Raw genomic sequence first — 13,440 nt, 5'->3', positions numbered from 1 at the left:
CTAACACCATAGGCTAGTGTTATTTATAGTGTTATTCTCTTGTTATAACTCAGCATTCAAGATGGAAAGGTGGCAATCTTACACCTAGTTAAAGCGGACCAAGTATAGCAACATGGTCTTCGGCCCAATGGATCAGTTGCCGTGAAAAGTTCTTAAAACACAGCTTGAGCATGTACCGGTATGTTGAGGTGAGCGGCTGCGTAAAGGCCGATTCACACACATCAGTGCCGTATCAGTACCGCGTCAGTTCAGTGCTTCAGTGTCAGTGCAAAAAAATATCGTTACTTTGAATTCGGCCGGCGCGTTCACACACGTCCGGCGCAGTACCGTGTTTTGACTCTCAGTGTCAGTTCCGTCTCCGATCCGTGAAGTTTAATATCGTCGCCACCGATATTTTTTAGATTTTCACGGACGTCGGACGAGGGTGGGAGCTGTGTGAAGAAAATGAATGACGAACTGCTTATTGAATTGGTGCGAAACCATCCTGTTCTGTATGATTTATCACAATCTAAATATATGGATAGCAGTTTCAAGCAAGATATATGGAATAAAATAGGAGAAGAAATGAAAGTAGATGGTAAGTACTCTTTTTATTTGATGTAGTTAATCACATCACAGCACACCACACATCACACCAAGTCACCTAACCTCACACTCCATCACACCACAATTGTCCTTAGGGAATCCCCCGTAGCTAGGTACCTGAAAGAAGGAAATGTAACTTATATTAAAATTTTTGTTTTGCAGGTTCATCATGTAGAAGCAGATGGAACAATATAAGAGACAATTACAGAAAATCTCTGAAGAAGACTTCAACTAAGAGTGGGCAAAGTGCAAAGAAAATAAAACTTTACAAATTTTCGGAGCAATTAAACTTTTTAAAGACATACATCCAAGAAAGGGAAACCAAGGGGAACATCGCGAGTCAAGAGGATGAAGGAAACAATCACAACGATGTTGTACAACAACAGGAGGACGAAGAAGAGGCCATTCAGATTGATGCAGGGGAACCAACAGTATTGGACGGAGGCCTACATGAAGATATGCAGACACAACCATCGCCCTCACCAAAGCCGACTTTTGAAGCTACAGTTAAGCCATCAACAGGAAAATTAGCAAAAAAGAAAGTGGCACCTCAATAAACAGCTTCTGCAAAATTAATGGAGTACTTGATCAATAAGCAAGAAAATCAAACCACATCACACCCTGTTGACGCATTTCTAGCAGGTATTGCTCCAACTCTGAAAACTTTAACCCCTTATTATTTGAATGTAGCAAAATCGGAAATATTTGCCACAGTACAGAAATATGAAATGCAAATGCTTATCAATCAACATTCATTTGAAAGACAATGTGAGCCTTCAGCCTGCACATCATCAGCTTCGACTCCGCATCCCTCACCTCAACCATTGCAAGAACATACAGCATATGAAGATAAGTATCAGAAGCAATATGCTGATGCATCAATTCCAAACAGCGCCAATTCCTTGCAGAACTACTTTTCAACTTTTCAGAATATTTAACTCTTCAATAAACAACTTAAAACATTCTAGTAATTGCTAACATGGAGAATCAAACCTGAATTAGGATGAATTTAGGCTTTTTAATAGAAATTGATGTACTGTCACTTCGTATAAAAATAAACTTTTTATTTGTATGTGAATAAAATCTCCAGTATGGGTTTAAATATATAATTACAGTAATTAACCAACTACAAAGACCGTGTATTATTTTACCTCAAGCAGACTGCTAATCGTTCCTTTGGTGTTATTGCCTTTCTCCAGTGGGTGTCTTGCTTCTTCAGGTGAGTCTTTATTTTACTGAGCAATATCCTGAAGCAGTTTTTGGACATTCTGAAGTACTGGAAAAATTTTGTTTCATCATCAATTAGTTCCTTGTACAGAGTCGCAAACTCTCCTTCAGTTTCTCTTTTCTTCTACGCTTCATGTACCCACTTTCTTTTTTTCACTTTTTGTTCTGCCTCCTCCTCTTCATCGAGAATTATGGCAATCATTGCCAAGTCCACGTCTGTAAACTTTGCCATCTTGGATATCACTGACCATGCAGTACGGCGTCACCACGGATATGTGTGAATAGACGCCACGGAAGCGACACGGATATCACTGACACTGAACTGACGCGGTACTGATACGGCACTGATGTGTGTGAATCGACCTTTAGTCGTGTGCAAGCCACCCGCACAATACAACAAGGGTAAATGGTTACATGGGTGCATATACCAAGCCAGAAAATGAACATCTAGCCTGCGTGAACCATAACCCCGCCTCTTGCTCAGCCGCGTGAGCCATGGTCCCGTCGAGCCACGTGCAGCCATAAAGACATAAAGGGATTTTCTCTCTCTCTCTCTCTCTCTCTCTCTCATTGCTAATTTCATGCGGGGCCGGAAGATCCATATTACGTGGCTTCGCTTTGATCCGGAACGATCGTATGTTCTGTCTCAATTGTTTTGGATATCAAACGAAACGGTATACTGAGTAATGATAATAATAGTAATAATAATAATAATTTTATTATTATCATTATTATTATTATTATTATATCATCATTACTGTCTATCTGTTATCTACTTTATTACTGTCTGTTTATTATCTACTCCTTCACTGCTGTCTGTTTGTTATCTACTTCACTGCTGTCTGTTTATGTTATCTACTTCACTGCTGTCTGTTTGTTATCTACTTCACTGCTGTCTGTTTATGTTATCTACTTCACTGCTGTCTGTTTGTTATCTACTTCACTGCTGTCTGTTTTTGTTATCTACTTCATTACTGTCTGTTTGTTATCTACTTCACTGCTGTCTGTTTGTTATCTACTTCATTACTGTCTGTTTTTGTTATCTACTTCACTGCTGTCTGTTTGTTATCTACTTCATTACTGTCTGTTTTTGTTATCTACTTCACTGCTGTCTGTTTTTGTTATCTACTTCACTGCTGTCTGTTTTTGTTATCTACTTCATTACTGTCTGTTTTTGTTATCTACTTCATTACTGTCTGTTTTTGTTATCTACTTCACTGCTGTCTGTTTGTTATCTACTTCATTACTGTCTGTTTTTGTTATCTACTTCACTGCTGTCTGTTTTTGTTATCTACTTCATTACTGTCTGTTTTTGTTATCTACTTCACTGCTGTCTGTTTTTGTTATCTACTTCACTGCTGTCTGTTTTTGTTATCTACTTCACTGCTGTCTGTTTATGTTATCTACTTCACTGCTGTCTGTTTGTTATCTACTTCACTGCTGTCTGTTTGTTATCTACTTCACTGCTGTCTGTTTATGTTATCTACTTCACTGCTGTCTGTTTATGTTATCTACTTCACTGCTGTCTGTTTATGTTATCTACTTCACTGCTGTCTGTTTATGTTATCTACTTCACTGCTGTCTGTTTTTCTTATCTACTTCACTGCTGTCTGTTTATGTTATCTACTTCATTGCTGTCTGTTTGTTATCTACTTCACTGCTGTCTGTTTATGTTATCTACTTCACTGCTGTCTGTTTGTTACCTACTTCATTACTGTCTGTTTATCAATTATCTACTCCTTCATTACTGTCTGTTTATGTTATCTACTCCTTCCTTACTGTTTATCTATTATCTACTACTTTTTGCTCCACGGGGCTCCTTTTGTTTGCTCCATGACTTTTTTTGTCCCATGAGACTCTCTCTCTCTCTCTCTCTCTTTATATATATATATATATATATATATATATATATATATATATATATTTCTCTCTCCACGAAACTCCTTTTTGTCCCGTGATGCTATTTTTGTCCCATGAGGCTCCTTTTTGCGCCATGATTTTTTTTGTTGTTGTCCCATGAGGCTCTTTTTCCTTTTTTTTTTTTTTTTTTTTTTTTTTGCCCATGACAATATCTTCATCACATAATCAGCGTCCTTACTATTCTTCCCAGTGGGTTACCAGTACGTAAGTTACAACTCTTCGCCTTCTCCAGACCGTATTCTCATCAGACTAAGAAGTTTCCTGGCACCTCCTCGACCTTAGTGATTTACTTTGCATACCGGTACTGTATTGCACATTGCTATTCCCTTATGTGTCATCTGTAAGCTAGTCTTTCTAATATCGATAAACTTGAAAAAATTAGCATGCAAGATAAAAGCTACTACTACTACTACTTAGCTGACGAGAACACAACACCTGTGGCTGTATTTTAAGTGATATGGGAGGCTTCGTAGCACCCCTTCCTTAGCGATTCACTCAGCACATTACACCTCAACATCCTTTTGTGTATTATTTATATTGTCTAAATGTCGACAGAGTCTGCATCAGTAAGAGAGAAGAGGATTTTCAGAAGTATTTAATATGCAAAATAAGTCGCTAAAGAAATGGTGTTAAGACATCTCCAAAATTACAAAATACGGCCAGGTCTTCTCCCACGTGGCACAGCAATAAAGTCCCGCATCCCCCCCTCCCCTTCCGCTGTTTATCAGAGGTGTGACAGGGCATCTCGTTGGCATGGGGCATAGATATCCGAACTCCTCTTCTTAATTATTTTTCCTGTTGCACCTTATAAAGTGGTAGGTGGGGGCGCTCACCATCCACTCAATCGATGTAGGCTTATCTCCGGTGGCTGGCTTTTCCTCTCTTCCTTCCTCGTATGTCCTTTCCCTCTTTCTTTTCTCTTCCTGCTGTCTGCGGGTGACTCAACACTGAGTGACCAGCCAATTGGTTTCCTCTACACCAGGAAATCATTTACTTCTCTGGGGTGTGACCATATAACCAAACTATGGCGCCTGGTGGTTTAGTGGGTACCCTAAGCGCTCCAGCCGGACTGAGTCTGTGTCGGTATACAGTGTGTCAAACGTGTGGTTGGGGTTTACTGCTCATGTAATGCCACTCAGGGATGAATGAGTCCGGTTACTCTCATTTTAAATGTCAGGGCCAACTTGCCTAGTCCCGGGCTCCTACGCTTCTCATGGGACAACTCAGGATTAGATGTTGTATGTACAGTATGTATGCACTCTATTACCCCTTTATATATATACCGGTATATACATGCGGTATATATATACTGGTATATTACTGATGCAAATTATATCGTTATTAAAGATGATAACATGATATAGAATATTACCCCCCTGACTTCTTTTTTTCTTTTTCTTTTTTCCTCCACAGTTTTATTCAGCTTTGAAGAGATTTTGAAAACTGACTGTGGACGTAAATAAGCTAGTCAATAAGCGTCACTACGGGAAGCTTTTGCTAAGCTGAATAGGCCTAATACCGTTTCCAAGTTGCAAGACTATGTAATAAAAAAAAAACTAAATTGAAGGGGCTAAAGTATTGGCTAACATGGAAAACACCTAAGGGAATATTTTAGCCTGACTGTTTTCATCTGACAGAAATATGCCACTGAACTTTACTAAATTGTGACTGTAAAATTCAAGCCTTAATTATATAATTAAGGCTCGTCAAATTTTTTTAGGAATACGACTCCTTGGATACTTTGCCAAATATGCCTTCTAATCTGACTACACCAGGCCATCAACTGAACTGGAAGGGGTTATGAATCTTAGAGTAAATGCATTATACGACTGCGGTTCACATCCCCACGTGGTTACAATGGGGGGGGGAAGATGGGTAGGCCTATTTCATATCCCCATTCCCTATTTAGCTGCCTTTTACAAAGGGCTACACAGGGAACGCGTGGGTAGCATTTTCTCCCTTGTAGCAATGAAAATGGGAAACTGCTGTACTGCATACGAATCAGACATCTTGTGTAAAGCACAGTCGTTGTACAACCGCTTCAACACTAATTCTACTACGACTAGCTGCTCTCCGATACGGTACTAATTCTGCTAAACTACTACTACTACTACTATTACTACTCTCGAAGCTTAAATTCAGAACATACCCTTTAGTCCTCCATAACCAATCGCTTACACCTCCATAACCACTATCACCACCATAACCATAAAGATAATGCCCATATCGCTCTAATATTTCTCTCTCTCTCTCTCTCTCTCTCTCTCTCTCTCTCTCTCTCTCTCTCTCTCTCTCAATTTTTGCATTCTCCCTCTCCCTTTCAATGTATGTGTACGTGTGTGCACGTAAATGCTCTTCCGAATGTGTGTGTTCATTTGTCTGTTAGTGTATGTGTGCGTATATGCTAATGTGTGTAGGTGCAGACGCTTCTAAATCGTGTGTGTGTGTGTGTGTGTGTGTGTCCTAACATGTTAACTGCGTGATAACTCCCCCCCCCCTCTCTCTCTCTCTCTCTCTCCGTAAAGTTGCAAGGAAGCACTTCATTACGGCTTTCTCACAGATCATCTCTCTCTCTCTCTCTCTCTCTCTCTCTCTCTCTCTCTCTCTCTCACACAGATCATCTATTTCTCCCTTGCTTTCTCTCTCTCTCTCTCTCTCCACCGAGTTATAGAAAAATTAATGAGTCGTTATTAAAATTGTGATAGGCTACATTCTCAAAAGAGGGAAGGGAAAAAAATGATATATAGCCTTATATATAATCTGTTACCTCTGTGCTTCATTAAATGCAAAGAAAAAAAAAATCTGGTATTATGTGATGATGATGATTATTATTTGTGGAGATGTTCATTTTCACAGCGGTATTATTTCACCCCTTCATCCCGGCAATGTTATTTCTCATTTCATCTCTGCTTCCTCCAGACGATTTATTCCTCACAAGCGCTTTTTTTTTTTTTTTTTTTTTCCCCCGAGCTGGAGGGGTTATGTCGAGGGTGTTTCTTAACTGGTTTGCGTGGATGGTTCATTTTGCTTGTGTGATGAGGGTAGACACTTTGACAGCTTTGTAAAATTAGTTACCAGTACTAGTCATGCAACAAATGCACATGAAAAGCAGAAAATTATGAAGAATGAAAGAGGTAGAAATGATGCAGGATAGACACTCAATGCTGACGTGGCCGTCCCAGCAACACAAGATCTGAGACGCATAACCCATGGACCATCCTATACTTAGGTTATGTACAGTACGTCTCTGAACAATGTTGAGCCTATAGTCGAAGGATATAAATTGTTTGTGCATTTTTTTTTTTTCCATTCCGGTCAATAGTAACACAGAGCCTTATCCAGTTAGTCCTTGGAAGGATCTTGATTCTTGGAAAAGAAAAAAAAAAAACATTCTGTAATAACCCAATTCTTCTTGCATGTTCGGTCCATTAAGTTCATTATGGAGATTAGGTAAAAGCCGTATATATAATCGAAGACTAAGTGGTGGAATGAATGCATTCTGTTGCATGGTACAAAGAAACTGTTTACCCTTTCTCTTTATTCCGTGCTTTGATTTTGTTTGGGTGTTTTGTCAATAAATGGTGTTTTTCAGAAAGCATAAAACTGCAGTAAAATATAACTACTTATTTTGTTCAAACTTGGCCTAATACTGCCATCTCTCCATAACGAATGCCGAGTTGCAACTACAGATATGCAAGAAAATCTTGTTAGTCACCAAGAATTGCTATGAAACAAGGTACAGTCATGGTACTGTCTTATTCTGCCACTGAGCTGCAAGAAATAGCCTGCAAAAGGACAAAAATCTGGGCCAAGTTACGGTGAAAAAAGTATTGCAGCCTCTCTGGACACGCAGTCTTTTTAAGCATTTCCACTAATCTTTCCGTTCTTCGGTGTAACGTCTTTCTAACTATGATAGCTCCCCCCCCCCTCTCTCTCTCTCCCCTACCTATCTACTACCCCTTCTTCCCATTCTGCCTAGCCACCTGCCTGCCAAATGACCCTCTCCCTCCACTTTAGTCATCCTTCATCTTTTTTCTGCCTGCCTGCCTGCCTCGCTCCTCCCTCCTGCCTACCTCCTCCTCTAACCCTTCTCTCCTATCCCTTTCCTGCGTCTATTTATTTACTCTTTTCCTGCCTCACCGTAGCTTTTTCACTTTTCCTTCTTTCCTTTTTTCCTGCGTGTTCATACACTTCAAGTCTTCCTTCCTTTTCCTGCATATCTTACATTTTCATTCTCTTATTGCTTCACTTCTTTCTTAAATGTCTTGCATTTATCATCTTTCCTATTTATATTACTTTTTTCTTCTTGTTGCCTTCTTTCTTTCCTATCATAAAATATCTTTTATTATTTCCTATCTATCTTACTTTTCTCAAACTCTTATTGCCCCTTTCTTTCCTATCTTAATTTTTCATACTCTTTCTGCCTCCTTCTTTCCTCCCTGTAATTTTCCTTTTTCATTCCCTGCCTTCTTCCACACCTTATATCTTCACTTACAACTTTCCTCCTTACTTCACTTTTTCACTCTTATTGCCTCTCTCCTTCCTACTTATCTTACGGTACTTATTTACTCCCAACCCTCCTCCTTCCCTTCCTACCAATCTTGAGTTTTCTCTCCCTGCCTTACTTTCCCTCTCGTACTGCCTCCTTTCCTCCTACCAGCCACTTTCCCCACCTACCGTACCGCACCTTTCTTCTTACTCTCTTCAGCCCTGTCATACTATTCTCCCTTCGCTCATCCCTCCTTACCAGATATGACTCCCACTAATTTATCTTCCATATACTTCATTTCCTTCCTTCCTGCCTGATACAACTCCCGCTATTCTATCTTCCTTATACTTTCTTTGCTTCCTCCCTACCTCATACAGCACATATCGGTACTCTTCTCTCTTCCCGATAATTCCTTTCCCTCATCCTTACTTGATACTCCTATTCTTTCTCTGCCCTATACTTCCTTTCCTTCCTCCCTGCCTGATACTCTCAATATTCTCTCCTTGTCGTATACTTCCTTTCCTTCCTCCCTACCCTACTTCTTCATCCCTTGCCTCCCTCTCTCCTTCCGTCCTTACAGTACCGTATCTTACTCATTCACTCTTTACATGCCTACCTTTCTTGCCTACCTCACTATACTGTTTTTGCTTTAACCTGGCTTGTAACTGTCATCTTTCCATCTTGAATACTGAACTATAACAAAAGATTAACACTAGAATATGATCCAAGTCACAAGGCAGTGCGTGGAAAAGATGTAGAGCCGGAGCATTAACTATATTATTATTATAATTATTATATTTATTATTATTATTATTGTTGTTATTGTTGTTTTACTATTATTAATTTTCCAGTGAGCTATGGTACGTAAACAACAAAAAGCCGAAAATCTGGGCGCGAGTTAAAATGAAAGAACTATAGCTTATTCTTTCTTGGCACCTTGCTTCCCTCCTGCCTTCCCCACTCCTTTATTGTCTGCCGCCTCTCCCTCCCTCCTTTCCTTCCTGCCTTAACGCTTCTCTCTCTCTCTCTCTCTCTCTCTCTCTCTCTCTCTCTCTCTCTCTCTCTCTCTCTCTCACTTAGTTACCGTATGTCCATCTTATTACCACAGACACAAATTTAACGTAAACCCCTTCAGTCATAAGGGGGTTCCTCCAAAACTAGATATAATCGTCCGGCGGTGGCATGGATAGAGAGAGAGAGGGGGGGGGGAGGCGTCATACTCACGGATCAGGCGACTTACATATTTCACTGCTATTTTCTTGCTACTTCCAGACGATTTTATTCACTTTAGGAAAGACTACTGTAACTGATGGTGTTAGTCAAGACTGTCTGTAAGTAATCCAGTTCAAAAATCTCTCCAGATGCGAACAAAGTCGTCTTTGGATAGGGAGAATATAAATACAAATAAGGTTCTCGGTCTGAAGGCTTTAACAACTTCAATTTGGTGACATGTTCCGCTTATTTATACTTTTCAGACGAATTTGTTGATCTTTTGACGTAAACTGATAAATGAAGGTTGTGTCTACCCTCTCCAGTTCGAAAAATATCACCAGAATTTAATAAATAAGGAGATAGCAAGAAAAAGTTGAAAAATACCTTCCCGGTGTTAAGGTATTGTTGTCCCCAAGTGTTATGTCAGAGTTGGTGTATTTGTGGAGCAGCAACTCCCGCCATACGGGCATAATAGGTCTTCTTTTCCACGGCCCTCTGTCATATGTTTTCCTTACTTATTCTATCACTTCATTTTCTCTCTAATATTCTTCTTACCTCACAAGTATTTTTCCTTCCTTCTCTCCCTCCTTTTACTTTTTCCCCTTCTCTCCTCGATTCCATTTTTTTTTCCCCTTTTTCTTCTTCCCTCCGTCATTTGCCCCCCCCTCACATCTCCATTCCTTCTTTCTCACCTTTTTCTTCCTCTCCCTTGTTTTCACCTTTCCTCTCACATCTCTCTCCCTTCTCATCCCGTCCCTCTTCATTGTCTGTGTCCTTCGCCCTCTCTTTCTTGCCCTACCTCCACCTTTTTTCATTCCCCCCCTCCCTCTTCTCATACCGTCTTTCTTTCTTAGCCATATTTCTTCTTTTACTCATTCCCTCGTCTTCTGTCAACCCTCTCCCTCCGGCTTCCTTATTCCTTCCATCTTTCCTCCTGTTCCTCTCCTCCCCTGCTTATTTTGTTATTCATCTGTTTTTCTCTGATTCACCTAATTTTCCATTTCACACTGCCACCTCCCTAAGATTACTTTTTACTTCTTCCCTCTTGTCATTTTTTCCTTTCTGTTTTCATCCTCCCCACTTATTACTACTTTAGTTTCTCCTTCCTCTCTCCTTGTTCTTTCTCTTCTCTTTTCCACCTGTCCCTCGCTGGTCTTGCCTTTTTCTTCTCTCCTACAGTTCTTTCCTTTCTCATTTCTCTTCCCTCCCCTTTCCTTTCGTCCTTCGCCTCTCTCTCTCTCTCTCTCTCTCTCTCTCTTCTCGCCCTCCTCTCTCCTGTTTTCTTTCCCACCTTTCTTCTTCCCTCCCCTCCCTATTTGTTTATCCATTCCTAACTTCCCCCTTCTTTAACGTATCCTCTCCTCCCCATCTTCTCTTAACTCTTCCTCATATTTAGTTTCTCCCATCCTTCTTCCCTTTTGTTCCTCTCTCTCTCTCTCTCTCTTTGTATGTATGTATGTATGTATATACATACATATATATACACACAATATATATATATATATATATATATATATATATATATATATATATATATATATATATATATGTATACTTATCTCACCTGTATGGCCGCCTCCCCTTGGTCGAAATGGCCTAACATATTGGGCATCCTGGTGATATTGTAGGGCATCTCCTTGCACATGGGTATGGTGATTCTCTCGCACTTCCTCGGGGGCATGTCAAACCCCCCCGCCCCCAGATCATCCCCCAAGCAGACCCCAGACATCATCATCAACATCAACATCACGAGCTTTGTAAACATGGCGCCACTTGTAAACATCGTGCCGCTCGTCCGTCTCGTCGAATTATCCGGCATGGATATTAATATTCCACACTGTTAACAACGAAGCTTCAAAAATATCTTGTTGCTTAAGTCCTTTCACCCACTGTTAAAATCAAGGCACTGGCAAGGCCTCAAATGCAACAGTGAAATGTAACTTGAATTCCATCTAACGTTTCTTTTAAATTCAAGACAAAGCCTCAAATGTAACTAAAATTCGACTTTTCACAATACCGCACTTTAACATCAATGCGCCAAGAACGTCTTAAATGAAGCTTTTAAGTTCACGTTCTCTCACATTTTCACCATAGTACCGTAGTAAACGGAGACACTCGTTGAATATAGCTTTTTGCTAATCCTGTTCTTGCTGCTTTTTACAATTCCATAACTTTAACATAATCGACAAAATCTTGCATGCAATATTCAAACGTGACTTAGGTAAACTCTGAATCACTTTTCAAACCACATCACTCGTTTCAACGCATATGATTTCGTTTTTGCTTGTGCTGTTCGTGTTTCGTTTTACATGTCACTAATTTGCCACTTCAGTTTGACTATATTTTCAGTTTCGTAAGTGCTTTCTATGGCAAATCAAAATCAATAGAGCTGTCACGCATCAACTTTATTTTTTTACTGTGCCTTTTTATGCAACCACTTATAACAGCGTGAACCCCCAAACTAAGCCCCGAGGAACCACCACCACAGGCATTTTTCAAGTATTTCAGCTTATCAAACCCTCCACTGGCCACCCTAAAACCCGACTCTTCGATGGGGGATTCGTGGCATTATAGTCAGCATTATTATTTATGGGGATTTCTATGCCACCTAAGCGTTCATTGTAGCGCAACGGAAGGCTGGCAGGGATGGGAGGAGACTCTAGCCGCACACAACCTCCCTCTTCGACGTCTCAAGGGCTACTAAGGTGACGGTCTCTCCTCTCGGGCCGCGGCTCGGCTCGCAATCTCGCACTCATACTGCTCGCAGACTCGCACTCTTGACTCGCACTCTCGCTTCAGTGGCTGAAGTCGCTTGCTGAGCCTCGTCCTCGTCTCTGGTCTCTACTTGGGACCCTTCTGCCGTAACCTCCCTTTTAGGTCCTCCCTCCTCCCCTCCCTCCCTGATTCTGCCTTTCCCACTCCCCCCCCCCCCGCTTCCTTCTCCCATCCACTGTCTGCCTCTCTTCCTGGGCAGTCTCCCCCCTCCCTCCTTCCCTCCCATCCCCCGTCTCTCCCTCACTCGTGACTTCTCTCCAGTCCATCCCTACCTTTATTTCACCCCTCCCTCCATCCCTTCATAATTTATCAACTCTTCTATCTTTGCCTTTTCCCATCTTCCTATTGACGTTTCCTTCCTTGATTCTCTCCCCCCCCCTTTCCCTCCCTCCTGCCTTCCCTCCCTTCATCCTTCCCTCCATCTGTCTGTAGGCGTATCCTCCTCCTATCTTCCTATCCGGCCACCTTCATTCTCTCCTCCCTATTCAGTAACAACCTTTTCCTCCCTTCCTCTCTCCCTTTTTAACTTTCATCCCTCCTTCATTGTCATTCATATCTCCTTTTTACTTTCTTCTTTCCTCTATATTTTCCCTCCATTCTTCACCTGTCCATATTCTTCTCTGTTTCTTTCCTTCTCAGGCTTTGTCCCTCCTTCCATGCTTCCTTCACTCCCTTCACCCCAGCCTCTCTCCCTTACATCTCTCCCTTCACAGTCATAGGTGTTTTGTGTTCCTATTGCCTCTCTCTCTCTCTCTCTCTCGCGCGCGCGCGCGCGCGCGCTCTAAGAATTTACAAAAACACTAAACTTATGACACCTCAATCGCTTTTCCTCAACGGCGTTTTTTATTATTATTATTATTATTATTATTATTATTATTATTGTTATCATTATTACAAGGAGACATATGGTGGTAAAGTGGTAAATGGGCGTTGTTTTGATCCTTTCCATCGCGAGGTTTCGTCAGAGGGTGGCAAAAAACATCTACATAAAAGCAGTCATCTTAGTAACAGCGTTAAAACTCGGCAACGGAAAAGAATGTAAGTAAATTTGGTAGTATATTATAGCGCGTTTACTCCTTATTTGTTGGGCTGATGGTGCTGGTGTAGTCAAACTGGAGGTTTGATTTGCACAGTAACCAAGGAGACTCGTTCCTACCTTATAGCCAAGGTTCTATCGAATACCATGCAACTACAGCTTAATATTCAAGTTGCGAGAGTGGGCCAGTTCCGCC

At 40.9% G+C, this 13,440-nt stretch overlaps 1 protein-coding gene and 1 pseudogene across 1 annotated transcript in view; one reads left to right on the top strand and one right to left on the bottom strand.

Annotated features, from left to right (window-relative positions):
• The window catches only part of LOC145404994 (frizzled-10-B-like), a 54,824-nt gene extending 43,710 nt beyond the window's left edge, over positions 1-11,114 (bottom strand). The window contains exon 1 of the mRNA XM_080276496.1: positions 10,998-11,114. Coding sequence (XP_080132622.1) covers positions 10,998-11,114 — 117 coding nt within the window. The remainder of the gene's footprint in view (positions 1-10,997) is intronic.
• On the top strand, positions 445-1,523 carry LOC145404866 (uncharacterized; annotated as a pseudogene).
• Positions 11,115-13,440: the final 2,326 nt, after the last annotated feature.

This window comes from Coenobita brevimanus, chromosome 65 (assembly GCF_032717465.1).
Source record: "Coenobita brevimanus isolate Jiangsu-jjx chromosome 65, ASM3271746v2, whole genome shotgun sequence".
NCBI classification, from domain to species: domain Eukaryota; kingdom Metazoa; phylum Arthropoda; class Malacostraca; order Decapoda; family Coenobitidae; genus Coenobita; species Coenobita brevimanus.
This window is presented reverse-complemented; position numbering and strand designations above follow the sequence as displayed.